The following is a 14,221-nucleotide window of genomic DNA, read 5'->3' as shown; positions in this document are numbered from 1 at the left end:
TCGCACATCAATCACAGGACTAATGGTCACTTGCTTAAAGTTATGTCCAAAATCTCCCTGCCCACTCCTCCTTATACAGTAAGTTTTACACCTTTATCCCACAACTGTACAGCTTTTTAAATTACACATACAGAGTAGGATTGTGCAATTTGAAACAGCCTCAGATGGATGTAGGACATGTAGCTGATTAATTTCTTATGGGCACATTTTCTCTCAGCCTGTTTTATTTAGTTCAGGTCCACACATGCAGATGTGATGCAGTTCCAAGCAGGAAACAAGCAGCTCTCTGTGCTGCTTTTCTATTTGTAAATGAAAATATGACTTCTATGTGGTAGGGTCACTTTGCCACTTCCTGCTTCCCGTAACATTACAAGACCTTTGCTCAGGTAGATGGAAATCTATGGAAAGTAAATATGAAAAGAATGCGAACACGCTGGCGGTTTATTGCCTTGTAATGATTTCTCTGCCCTCTGTGACTTGACAAGAAGTGATGTCATAGTGTCAGTGTGTCACGTTTACACATCGCCTCATTTTGTTTGTGACTTTTGTACATGTGGCCTTTTTTGTGCAGACGTGCATCTAAGTTGTTTTCACATTATGAGACAGTGAACTGTTTTCTCAGGCCGTTCGCAGTCGTCTTACATTTTTAAAGGTGACAACAAAATGCTTTTCTCAGTCAGTTTAATAAAAAACTTGCTTATGCAAATTAAAACAGTATAAAACTAAATATTTTCTCATATCCTCATATATTGTCATCAGTATGAAAATTCTTTATACAATGTTAAAATAGACATTGACAAGAGATAGTGTCAAACCTGTCATATAATCACATGATCAAATGACAGTTTGTCTGTCTTTCCCTTCTCCCATCTAATGAGTTTGGTAAGTGCAGGTTTATTTTGTGGATGTCACAAGTGTCCCTTTCACATGATAAATAGATGTGTTGTTTGCTGAGGGTTGATCCAGTGATTTTTACATGTCACTCCATTGTCAGAACTTTAATGATCATTTCTGGCTCCTAAACTCTTTCTTACGCTTTCTAAACCAATATAACTCCGACGCTATCAGCCGCAACAGATTTCTCCAGCTGAGTAGTTCTTTCTATGACTGGTAAACTGATCTTCATGCGTTAAATTGGTGGAGTGCTCCTTTAGGACAAAGATCTAACATTAAAAACCTTTATGCTTGCTGAGATTAAACGAGTCATTCCTTTCCCCCTCCTCAGCTGGAACATGCCCGGATGACCCAGACCGAGCTGATGCGGGAGTCCTTCCGCCACAACCAGGAGATGAGCGAGCTGTTCCAGAAGCAGGAGGAGCTGCAGGAGAGGGTCTCTGAGGAGTCCCGGGCACGGGAGCAGCTGGCTCTGGAGCTTCACCGCGCCGAGGGTGAGTGTGTTTAACAGACTTTGTGTTTTTGTGATTTTTTTTTTTACAAAATAGGTTCAGCGTGAAATGATTTGAGTTATATTTTAGTTTGATTTAAATGTTTATCACATTTATTGGGCCCCAGGAGTTCGTCAAAGAATCTGATTTAAATGTTAAGCCACCTTAAAGATATTTTCCTCACACGTCTTCAAGAAATGCAGTTTCATTCACAGTCTCCATGGATTCTTGCGGGCGATCTATTAATGATTACAGAAAACAGAGCTGCATTAGAGAGCATAAGGCACTGAGGTGAAAACACATGTGTGCATGGGTTCGGAGGTGGGGGGTGTTACTGGGAGTGAGGGGATCAGCTGCTGGAGTGGAAGTGTAAAGGAGTGTGAGACCATCTGTGCTGAGAAATCGACAAATGGTAATTAGCGTCTGTGAGTCTGTTTCTTGTTTGTGTTTGAACATTTGATTATATCGACAGCTAAATGAATGCGTATGGAGGAAACAGTAAGAAAAATCTTCAGGACAGAAACCTCAGTCAGACTTCGGTGCTTATTTTACAACTGAGAACGTTTTCAGTGCAGCGACAGGGCCTTGTGGGTCGGGAGGGCAGGGCGCCTGTACCATCCTTGTCAGAGACAGCTGGTCCATGAGGGTCAACTGTTACAACCACATTCACTCTTTACTCACTTCACTAAGTGTACAGTACAGCAGTCATGTCCTACACTCTGGCCTCGTGACACTGAGCGATGGTGAGTTTATAACAACTTCTAATCTTTCAGTGTCTTTGACATTAGTAGGATCCTGTTACCATGTTTGTTTTTGGTCATAAGGTGCCAGAGATTAGCAAATATTTGCCGTCATATGTTTGGTATCATGTGACATCTGTGCAAGAACATTATAGATAATAAGGCTGTAGCCAACAGCTGTGTTGACAATATCCCAAAGCTTGTTTTGTACAAAAGCTAAACACTTTTGATTTATTGTCGAAGAAAAGCAGCAAATCCTCATATTTTTGTAAATCAGAAAATATTTTTATATTTTGTTCCTAAAGAAGATTGAAACAATCACACAATTTTCCCAATAGCTGCCAATACATTTTCTGTTGATTCACTTACAGTTGTAGCTTCAAGAGAGAATAGATTCTACCCCCCAAGCTCTGAACCTGACATTTCATTCAAACGAGTTTGAGAGCAACTTTTCCGCATCTGGTTATGCGGCATGCTTCTTCCTTATAAACTGTGAAGGAGTGTTTGAAATCTGTTGTCTCGTGGACACCTGCTACAGCAAGTGGATGGATCCACGTAGGTAAAAGCTCAGGGTGTGGCCTCTTCAAACTGGTTTTGAGTTAAGTGACGGACTCAACCTTGAAAGAAGATCTTCTTCACTGGCTCATGTACATACGATATGTCATTGAAATGGGACGAGATTGAGATTAGTTAGACGGCTGTAATGTCATGATGAAGTTGTTTTGCAGATTGTCGGGAGAACTCTGTGTCTTTGGTGGACAGTGTTTTTTTTAGGCAGTAATGATGTGCATCTGTGTGAGGTATCCCTCCTTAGGCAAACTTTACACACAGCTTAGGTTCCTGCTGACATTTCTGAAATCAAATGACAACACAGGTGACATTTACCTTCTGTCTCTCTCCGCTTCACATAAGATAAAGAGCTCTTTGTCCACACGAAATATATACATGCAGGAAAAAAATGTGAAATATTTAGATTTGGCCTCATTCTACACAAATTTTAATCACGGAAATTAATGAATGGTCCATGACCAGTCTGTAATTGTGTGCCTACCTCCTCCCCTGTATCCATGAACTGAATACCATGGTGCCTAATGCTTGCTGACCTGTGACAGAGCAGTACAGTAATCATAGAGCTTTGCATTGTGTTTACTGCTTGTTCTTCATGTCGAGCTAAATGGGTCAGACGTGCTCACTTGTATTCGTCTCTGCATTTGAATGCGTCTGTGTGTGCACCTCGCTTTGTTTGTGTGTTTTCGTTTGCTTTTGTGTTGTTGGTAACCTTGGATTTTGTCTCCCGCTGTTAAGTGCTCATTCATCTGGACGGCAACCATACGTGTGTGCGTGCGACTGAACCTTGACAACAAGGCTCAAGCTAATTCCGCTGTATTCTTCTGCTGATTGATTCCTTCTCTCCCACACTGTCCACACTCAGGTGTAATTGATGGCTACACAGGCGAACGGGCTGCGTTGGAGGAGCAGTTGCGTCAGAAGGGAGAGCTGCAGATGAACCTCGAGCAAGAGCTGCAGGTGAGGAGGAAGGATGATAACCTTTCTGTGAGGCAGCACATCACTTGACCATGTTAAAAGTATATGTTCGTGCTTTGCCTCTACAGAGACAGAGTTGTGAGTCACGCGTAAGCACAGTAACTTCAGTTTGAATTCACTCTGCCGGAAGGAAAAACTAAAAATATGTACATAGAATAAAATGTGAGGCATTAAAAGTAGTGTGATCATCTTTCTTATCATATATATGTGTCATCACATATATTAGAGTGAGGCTTGGGCCACAATTTCCTGGCGATTTTAAGCCCAAGAGAAAATTAACCAAGCCTGAGCAGAACCGACAGGCTTTCTGTTTATTTGTGTCAGAACCTGAGCGAAATGCTTTATTCCCCAGTTACAGGCACATGAAGTTTAAAAAAGCCAACGTGACCAAACCTGACCTGAACCAGAATATTATTTCAAATTATTTGTCTACACCCGGCCTGACCTCGGGCTCGGATCAGAAATCCACACTCTAACGCATATATTCAAAACCAACATTAGGTTGATCCCACTAACAAATATTTTCTGTGTAGCCAGATTGAAATATATAGATTTTTTCCCCTCTGTTCTATAGATATTCATTGTTGTCCATTGAAATCTCATGTAAATGTCTTGGGTACTGAAGTTGATTTTGAGGCAGTCCTACATACTGCATCCCGTTGATGGTGATGCTATTAGTGCACCAAATCCACCGCAGGGTACAGAGAACCCAGCCTTTAAGTAACAAAACAAATATTCTAATATAAGCCACGTTATAAGTGGATATGATTTTTCCCTGCAGGTTACAAGTAGCCGGCTGCAGGAGTTGGAGCAGGAGAGGCTTCAGATGCAGGAGGAGCGGGAGCTGCTGTCACGGCAACAGGACGCTATGAGGGAGAACGCCGGGCCCCGTGAGCTTTGTACGTATTCCAGAACTCCCTCGACGAAGATGAGAATAACCTACACTACTTGTAGACAGGAAAATATTTGGAAATCAGTATATTCAGCTTGTTCTGAACCATTAATTGTAGATTTTTGATGTCTAGAAAAAAGAAAAACGGAGTAAAGTATGACCGAAAATATAAGATTTCATCTCTGTCCTAAGATTTTCTTTTCTATTTCATCAGGGCTCAAGTTTCCAGTTCCAGTTTGTTTAGCACTATTGTATTTAAATGAAAGTCAAACGTTCGTCTCATAAACTGACACAAAAACTTAAATTACTCGATAAAGCTTGATTTGACATGAATCATTAACCCAGAGTCAGCTGCATGTCATAGAGTGGTTTTAATCATTGTTTTGAATTGTCTTTTAAACTGCTACTCTTAACACAGTACATTATATTGACTATACAATTCCTTCATCTGCCTTTATACTGGTTTCTCTGAAAGGTCTAAGACTGATTCAAAGGTGCACAGCCCTCATATTGATTTCCCCTGTTGTTCACATGTTGCTGCGACCTAATGAAAGTGATTTAATACATTTACGAGCGTGAGTGGTTGGGTGGTACAGTCAGTGTCAGGTGTAAAGACCAAGGGTCAAATAGTCAATAAAAGAATTATATTTTTGTCAAGTCAACACCTTTGGGCTTATCTACATTGCTGTAACACTTGCTACTGCTTTTTGTGACACAGGTCATAAATTTACAGGTACTTCCAGAAACATCAAGTTCGATAACTGCTCATTTTACATTATATATATTATCAAAAAGGTTTCCCATGGGTTTCACTGTTACAGTGGTGAGTATTCTGTATCTAAGTGTGGAGACCAAAAGGGGCTGTTTCCGAAAGCTTTTCCTTTCACCACATCCTTTCTGCTGCATTAACCTACAACTGGCAGACAGAAAAACGCACTGCCAGACTATCTCCACCTTTCTTTCTCCTGTTCATGACAAAACCCAGAGCATGTTAAACTCCTGTGCTTTCTTATCCTCCCGTAGGCCTAGTTGAAGCTGCAATGGTTGCAGCACCTGAAGCAGGTGTGTCCACTTTGAGCATGGCTCGCTCATGTCTATATGTTCTTTTAATTTGTCTACTGTAGCTGAGTGACAGTATACATCTGTTTAACCCTAATCCAGCAACTCACCAACAGAAAATAAATAAAAGCTTGGAGCTTGCTTGCTTTAGGCTCACAAATTCACTCAGTTCAATCACTAACCTTCGCTTTGGCTTTCCATTTTCATTGACTTTGTCCTGCTCTGTCATTCTTAATGTCTTGGAGTCAATGTTAGCCCTCATATTAGCATGTTTAAATTAAAGTAATCTTCAGACATATAACTGTAGTCATGATTTCCTAATTGTCAACCATCTTCACTCTGTGTTTTTTAATGGTTTATGTTTATTTCAATGAAGATGTGTGCATGCTGTGTTTACAGCATTTCTTTGAGTGAGATGGTTGGCGGTTCAGGAAGTCCCTCTCCCCCTGCCTGTAAACGCTTATTGGGCATGGATATTGCTACGTCTGGACTGTCCATGTGTTTGATCTCTGTGTCATCTGCACTCTCTCACCTTGTCACTTTTGCACTAATCCTGTGGGGTTTGATCCTGGGTGAACTGGTGGTTGTTGTTCACTGGTGTCGGCAGAAGGGTAAAGAGGCGCCATGATGGGTGTTCATGTTTGGTAACAGGGCATTATGTCGCGAAGCTGACTGAGATGTTAGAAGAGTCTGATGTTTGCCATTATGGGCCAGAAGGGCATTAGATACTAGAAGAATAAATACATAAATAAGTAAATAGAAAGAAATACATTCTGCCGTGTTAATGTAAGAAATGAGACTATTAGAAACTAGAATGGCACTCAAGAGTTTATACCTCCGCCAAGGTCCAACATTCCCCTTATGAACCTGCATTTAAATTCACTAGATTGAATTGGCAACAAATTTCACAATCATATCAAATGTTTTTTTCATCAAAATCCATGAATTGTTTTCTGAAAAATCTTGGGGGGGAAAAAACACCCTTTCTCGCAATGTTAGAGAGAGTGAAAAAAGTTCTTGGAGCAAAGTCGTTTTTGTGTAATGTTGCTAACTAACAGTCAGACAAACAAACAGATGCAGACAAAAACATAACCTCTTTGGCGGAGGTAATAAAAAGCTGTTTGAAAAGATAGTTGGATCTAATTCTTTCAAATCCACAGTGTTGCAAAGGAAAAATTATCAACATTGCAAAGAGCACAATAAGCATCAATTGTAATTTACCAGGCGCACAGACGTCAGACTCTTCAGATCCATCTCAGCATCCTGCTCATCACTGAAATCAAACCTGAATGACTAAATCACTCACGTCAACCACCTCCAGGTGTCAGGCAGTGATGCCTAACCTCTCCCCCTCTCCGTCCCCCTGTAGACCTGCTGGAGGAGACAGAGAAGCTGATGAAAGAGAAGGTGGAGGTCCAGCGTCAGGCAGAGAAGGAGAACACAGAGCTCCTGAAGCAGGTGAAGCTGCTGGAGGCCGAGCTGGAGGAACAGGTCAACAGGGTGATAGAGCTGGAGCAAGCTCAGATGACCGAGAGCGGAGACCTGCAGCAACAGATCCAGGCTCTGGAGAAACAGCTGGACAAGAACAGGAGGTTCCTCGATGTAAGTGACAAAGAAAAGTAACTCTGCTTTCCTGTCGTCTTTGTTGAATATCTGTTTTAATGTCTGTCTATTTCTCATATTTGTATTTCCTTATTTTGGTGTCCAGGAACAAGCTGTGGACCGAGAACACGAGAGGGATTTCTTCCAGCAGGAGATCCAGAAACTGGAGGAGCAGCTGAAGAATCCACAGAAGCTTCAGACAGGCTCCGAGCAAAGAAACCGAGAGGTAACGGGAGAAAGCTCTGTTCTCTGTGGACCAGGCAGTAATAGAGATGTTCATTGTTGTGGCTACAACACTAAGCTCAGAGTCACACAAAAGAGCTGGTAGAATTACTTGTGCTGTTTGGAAAATGATACCAAACAGTGTGAGAGTTACGCAGGTGAATAAATAGGATTAATGTTTGCCCTTGCGATCTTTTGAAAGTTGTGTAATAGTGTGTTTTATTGCAATGGTCTTCAAATACACAATACACTGGGGGTGCTAATGTTAGTCACTGCACTTTTTCAGCTTCTACTCAAATACAAGACTTTGTCAGAAATAAAGCAAAGTGTCTGTATCATGTGAATTCTGACAGAAGGACAATAACATAATGTGTAATGTGACCCCTGATGTCAGGTTTCAGAAGTGAACACTCATGTCAGGGTCATGGTGACAGTTCACAGGATGAATTCAAATAACTTTGCTTTAAGAGCCGCAATATTTTTATATTGCATATAACACGTGATGTGAAAGGGGTCATATGTGATAATGAACCCAACTTTACAGCTTCCCTTAGTTCTTTAGTGTTGTAAGATATTTAGGTTAATTGTTTTATAGTCCTCAACTTTTTATGATCAGAAGTTTAAAGCTTGGCTCACACATTTTAGGACCTCAGAATTGCCACATGATGAAGTTTTATCCGACTCATTCGTGACAGCAGCAGTTACTGTTTCATCATTGTGTATTTTGTCTGCCTGAGGTTCTTTTGCTTTTCTGCTACTAATTATTTTTATCCAAACACCATCTAGTCCCCTCTCTCATCAACGCTGTCATCTCATGGAGCTGCAGCACATTTGAATCATTATTTTTGTCCTGAAAACAATCGATTGAATCTTTTCACATCACAAAGAGTTTTGCATGTTAAAGTTTGTGCCCTGTTTATCATGGACACCTTATTTGTAATTAAATAGAAACAATAAGACTAGAAAATCATGCAATTCAAAAAGTTTTCAGATAATATGAAGGAGCAGAGTCGGCTTTACAAAATGGACTTTTCTGGGATTTGGGCTCTCAATGTACATTTCAAACACTTTCCAAAAATTTCTAATAACTTAGGTTTTCCTGTTCTGTCTTTGGGTAATGCTATGGGTTCCTTGTGTTTGTTGCATATATACATATTATTCCCCTGACGCACTTCTGCTTCAACTTTACCACTTTTATCATTTCCAGAGACTTGTGCCACACTTTCCTCACTAAGTGCTTTTTCCTCCCCTTTTGCCCTTGAACTCTCCCTCCTCTGATCCTCTATGCTGCTGCCTTTTCTCCCTCTTGGCTATTGCAGGTGGACGGAGTAACCTTTAAGGTATTGCTTCTAGCTTCATGTAGAGTCAAGTCTCCCCCAGAGAGCAATTAGTGCATCTTAAGTGATCCTGCCCGACCCTGTAGCAATTAATGACCCTCTCCGTCTCTGTCACCCCCCCCGTCTCTCTCAGCTCCCTCTGTTTGGATTTGCTTTACTGTTTTACTTCTTTTGGAAATGTCTGAACTTCACAACAAAGCCCTGTCTCATTCTGATCCGTCCCTTTTTAAATGTCCCCATCAGCAAAACGGTTAAAACAAATTAGGTTTACAAAATGTGAATGGAATAAGTAAAATAACCTCACCGTAAAACGAGCCAAGTGGCTTTGCTTTAACGTTGTAAGCTGAGCTTTTATAGATGTTTTAGTTTCACTTAGTAGCTTTAAAATAATTTCTTAAACACATCTATGCAGGAAAAGTAAAAATCAGTCTCGCCAGGTTTTTTTCAGAAAATCGTGCAGGAAATTGTGTCGAAAAAGACACTTGAGTTGACTGCATTTCATCCACATTCTGGATGGACGAGTCGAGCTTAAAAAAATATAAAAACCCATTCTGTGCTCAAGTGCTCTCATGAACAGTCTGTACTACACTCGATGCATATTAATATTTGATGAAGAGCTGCCAGTGAAAGGATGCATTTCCTCAGCCTTACTGCAGTTTCATCTTCTTGATCTGACTTGTATCTCAGATTTCAGATCCTTAAAAAAAATCTGTCTTAATGAAGAAACATCATTTTCTTGTTTAATTGAGCCGTGGAACGTTTGTGAAAGTAGATGCTGTTTCTAGCATAAGGACATTCTGGATCATTTTCATTTCCCAGTTCATCCTCAACAAACCTTTCCTCGTCCTGTTGCTCCCGCTCATTGATCTGCTGCTGTTTTACCGTCTCACAGGTGGATCAGTTACCTGCCAGCCTCCTCCTGGTTATTGTTTTGCTCTGTTTGTGTCCCCCTGAATGAAATCTCTCTCTCCCCGCTGTCCCTGCAACTCTTTTTTCTCCTGGCCCCCTCCTTTCTCAGGTGGATCAGCTGACCTCCCAGCTAGCTGTACATGTTTCAGCTATGCTGTGGCGAGTGGCGTCTGTGAACGAATCTCATTAAAAGACCCCCCCCCCCCCCCCCCTCTCTCTCTCTCTCTCTCTCTCTCTCTCTCTCTCTCTCTCTCTCTCTCTCCCTCCTCCCTCTCTCTCTGCCTCTCACTACCAGGTGGACCAGCTGACCTCCCAGCTGAAGGAGAAGGCGGATTGGTGCAGTGAGCTGCTGCTCAGCTCGGAGCAGATGCGTCGTGAGTTGGGAGAGCGCGACGAAGAGATTGACAAGCTGGAGAGCCGCATCCGCGAGCTGGAGCAGGCCCTGCTGGCCAGCGCTGATTCCCTGGAGAAGGTAAGGAATGGGAGGGGAGATGGGAAAGGAACAATGTGCTGCAGACTAAAGCAGACACTGCAAGAGAGAAAAAACGGAACAATAGCGTGTGAAGCTTGGCTGAGGGTGTGTGAGAGAGCCTTTAGATAAGATGACAGCTAGTGGAGGAACGGGAGGAGGGACAGGATGTTCACAGAAGGATAACAATATGTGGGTGGGGGTACTTCAGCCGCCTCGGCAGTTTGCTTTTAGTGATGCTGACACTGAGCTGTGGCTATAAACTGTCAAGATTGCCCCCCAGTGTTGGAGGAGGGCTGTGGTGAGGGAAGGAGGAGTAGTGTAGGTAATTCTCCTCTTTGCTCAGTTGACAAATTGCAAATTGAGTGCTAGTGGCACGATACAGCATTTTTATGTCAAAGCATGTGTAGCTTCTTTCAGAAATCTGTTCTATTACAAGACTTTGTTTCTTCACGTCTTTCCACGGATGTCGTAAACAACCACTGAGCAAAATACTTTCTTTTATGTGTGTGCGTTGCAGGAGGAACAAAAGAAACAGCATGCATCCATCACTGAGACCAACCAGTCAACACTGGAGGCTCAGTTACAGACGGAGAGAGAAGCTCTGGAGCGCAAAGAGAAAGAGGTTGAGTGACGTTCAATTTGTGATTTGAGGATTTTTAAAAATTAAATTTGAGTTTATATATGCATTATTATATCTTTGATCGTGAAGGTTTATATTATGTGGATATACATAACAAAATCCTTAATCCTCTAAACCTACATTGCTCCTATTTTAAACACTGATACATGCATAAAATAATCTATAAACACAAGACATTTATTTTTGTGTTGGATGAGAAAAAGATTAAGAAAAGTTGCAACTGTCTCGCAAGTGTTCTTTATGTTAATGCATATGAAACGTGGATCATTATTAAACTCTGCAAAAACAGAAATTAAACAAATTTTAACATTAACTTCTTAGACTACTTAACTACTTTTTTATGTTCGATCAGGAATAGTAAATATTTAGTACTAAACAAAAAAAGCTGATAATATCTGTAAGGTTTTGTTTGTCCTGACATTGAGCTGCATGTTGCGTCTCTTCTAACATACTTGTTATATATCCTGTTTCCCTTGTTGCCTCAGATCTGTAACCTGGAGGAGCAGCTGGAACAGTTCAGAGAGGAGCTGGAGAACAAGAGCGAGGAGGTGCAGCAGCTTCAAATGCAGCTGGAGATCCAGAGCAAGGAGATCAGCAGCCAGCAGCAGTACCTAGAAACAAGGGACAGCTTGATCCAGGTAAACAAACTGCAGCAACTTTATATCTTCGAAGTCTGGGTGTTAAATCACAATGGATTTTTTTCTCTGATAGATGGGATATATAACACGATTATTTCCATAAAACATCAATATTTTTGCTCACAAACTGTAAAAATACTTGTTCAGATTTTTTTTAAATGTTCTCTCTGCTGCTAATTTTAATCTGCACATTTTTAGGATTTTTTTTTGATGCAAGATTTAAGAACGCCCCTGCGACATATTTCTGCTTTGACTGAGTTTTGGGACTTTCAGTAGTCCACCACCTCAAGGCTGACTCTTGATTGGACGTGTTTTATTAATAGCCATCGCATTATAATCTCTGACTTTTGAAGGTGATGGAGGAGAAGGACAGGCAAATAGCACTTCTTAATGAACAGATCACTAAGCTTCAACACACGGAAACAGCTTCTGATAACAAGGTAACACAATATGCGTATATGAAATAGAACCAAAGTCTATTTCGAATACGCATAGCCCCGTAGTAGTGCATCAGTGTGTGTGTTCCCTGGTTTTCTGTTATTTTCCACCCCCGTTTTTGTTGGGTCATTTTGTGCTTGTTTTGTTTTGGTAAGTAACTCCACAAAACCATCATTTGTTGTGAGGTGATCATTTGCTCATCTGAGGTGGCTTATTAAACCTCTGAGTCTCTGTAGAGCACTTATAAACTAAAGAAATATTAATTGAAACTACTTTATCTATGGCCAAACAAATCTTTCTCAGCACTGCAGGGACTCAGAGGTTTCATCATGTTGCGGTATCACCATGGACTCCTCACATCAGGTGTTTTTTATGGTTTAATAATCTTGATGTTCTACTCTGTAGGAAATTGATGAGAGGGATGAGCTGCTAAAAGACCTGGAGTCCCAGGTGGAATGCCTGCGGAGTGAACAACAGCGTCAGAAGAGGAATAATGAAGAGGAGCTTGACCAACTGAATGCAGTCATAGAGAAACTTCAGGAGGAACTGGCCAATATCGAGCAAAAACAGGCTGCAGAGGAAGACGAGGACATCAAGGGTGACACAGAGAGTGGCACGTGGGGGCCTGCTAAAGAGGACTATGATGAAATGAAGCAGAGAATGGACCTGACCACCAAAGAGCTGGACACGCTGAAAACAGATCACAGTAAACTGAAGGAGACATATCTGTGTTTTAAAGAGAGCACGGACGCTTTGGATGAAGCAGAAAAACTGGGTAGTTCAGAGGGCGAGTTTGAAGAAGCTCTGAGAGAGAAAACTGCAGGTCTCGTCGTCATGCAGGCCCAAGTACAAGCCCTGGAGCAGAGTGCATCGTCCAGGGTGGAGGAGTTAGGGCTCCGTATCCGGGAGCTGGAGGACCTGGTCGTCGAAAAAGACGCTGAGTTAAGCCGCAGTCGCCTCCTTGTGGGGCAAACTCAAAGCGATGCAGATGGTCTCCAGCAGAGGGTGTCTAACCTGGAGGGAAATCTGAGGGAGAAAATGGCTTCAGCAATGGTCAGCCAAGCCACCCTGGAGGCCTTCCAGCAGCAGCACCAGGGATCCAAAGAAAACCAGGACATGCAGAGACGAACAGAGACGCATGTGAAGCCCAATGACGATCCCCATGTACGTGACTTTGGTGACTTTGGTATTCCCAAAATGGGTTTCAGCGGACTGAGCCAAGCGAGACAAGTTTCCACGGGGAAGGTGGTGCATCTGACCCAGAAACTTATGGAGCTGGAGGTGGGACTCAGTGGGATGCAGAAAGACCAGGAGCTCCAGAAGCAGCTGCTCTCCAGCTCTGAGGAGGAGGTGCTGGAGTACGAGAAGAGGCTGGTTGTGCTTATGGACCTGCTGAGTCAGATGAAGGCCAGGACACACCAGAGGTCTTCACCAGCTGTGGAGGTAAGAGTTCAGCCAATAAGTGTGGAAATAGTTTGAGATTTTTGGCAAATTTAAAATGTTGTGGAAGATAGTTTCTGTTTTCTTCTTTACCAAAGAAATAGACCGATTATACTTGGCACTTTATATAAGAGAACAAGTTTTCCCTGCACTCAAATTATTGGTGAACCAACACAACCCCTGTGTATTATTTTGATTAAGTATCAGAAGGTGAATTGTTGAGGTCAGCTCTGATAGGTTTGGATCTTTGTGATATTTTTCTCAGGCCTCCTCTGCTGGTTCCCAGCCATCAGTGTCAGAACTTGTTCAGGAGTTGCAGGAGGTTAAAGACGAGACCTCGGCCACCAAGCAGCAGCTCGACAGCTACAACAAGAGCAGCAGCAGACTCCAGGAGGAGCTCCAAGTATGTCACATTAAACAGCTCATCAGTGTTGGTACTTACTGTGAAGATAAGTGATGTTTGTTGATGATCATATGCTTTTCTCCTAAGGAAAAAACGGTCACATTGGAGAGACTACAGGAACAACTTCAAAAGGTAGGGTATATAAACCAATATTTTCTCAGAAGCAAACATGCCTACCTTCTACTAGTGTTTTCTAATAATACAACCTGGTCACTTTAGGTATCATCTAGTGACAGTGGGCAAGTCAAGCTTCAACAGGAACTCGCGGAGGCTCAAGAGGAGGCAGCAGCTGCCAAAGAGGAGCTGAGCAGCTGCCAGGAGAGTTTGGAGAAGCTGCAGGAGCTGCTGCAGGTACAGAGACAGCTGGACACAGTTAAACCCGGTCTTTGGTTCTGTGAAATCCATGTGTAGAGACCTTGTTGGTGCAAAAACGGATTTTGTAGTATGTAGCTGAAGTCAGCAGCCAGTTAGCTTAGCATAGCAAAAGGAAACAGGAGGC

At 42.1% G+C, this 14,221-nt stretch overlaps 1 protein-coding gene across 12 annotated transcripts in view; it reads left to right on the top strand.

Annotated features, from left to right (window-relative positions):
- akap9 (A kinase (PRKA) anchor protein 9) overlaps positions 1-14,221 on the top strand; it is a 56,609-nt gene that overhangs the window by 32,596 nt on the left and 9,792 nt on the right. For 10 of the 12 annotated variants that reach the window (XM_034600683.1, XM_034600688.1, XM_034600693.1 and 7 more), the window contains 14 exons: positions 1,226-1,388; positions 3,558-3,652; positions 4,452-4,569; positions 5,586-5,624; positions 6,991-7,223; positions 7,330-7,449; positions 9,987-10,163; positions 10,681-10,785; positions 11,289-11,441; positions 11,795-11,881; positions 12,285-13,322; positions 13,585-13,722; positions 13,810-13,854; positions 13,942-14,073. In XM_034600683.1, the coding sequence (XP_034456574.1) occupies positions 1,226-1,388; positions 3,558-3,652; positions 4,452-4,569; positions 5,586-5,624; positions 6,991-7,223; positions 7,330-7,449; positions 9,987-10,163; positions 10,681-10,785; positions 11,289-11,441; positions 11,795-11,881; positions 12,285-13,322; positions 13,585-13,722; positions 13,810-13,854; positions 13,942-14,073 (2,643 nt within the window). The remainder of the gene's footprint in view (positions 1-1,225; positions 1,389-3,557; positions 3,653-4,451; positions 4,570-5,585; positions 5,625-6,990; positions 7,224-7,329; positions 7,450-9,986; positions 10,164-10,680; positions 10,786-11,288; positions 11,442-11,794; positions 11,882-12,284; positions 13,323-13,584; positions 13,723-13,809; positions 13,855-13,941; positions 14,074-14,221) is intronic. The other 2 variants (XM_034600684.1, XM_034600689.1) reach the window with 2 other exon arrangements.

Source organism: Hippoglossus hippoglossus, chromosome 11 (genome assembly GCF_009819705.1).
Source record: "Hippoglossus hippoglossus isolate fHipHip1 chromosome 11, fHipHip1.pri, whole genome shotgun sequence".
NCBI classification, from domain to species: Eukaryota; Metazoa; Chordata; class Actinopteri; order Pleuronectiformes; family Pleuronectidae; genus Hippoglossus; species Hippoglossus hippoglossus.
Note: the sequence above shows the minus strand (reverse complement) of the source record. Positions and strands in the feature narration are given on the sequence as shown.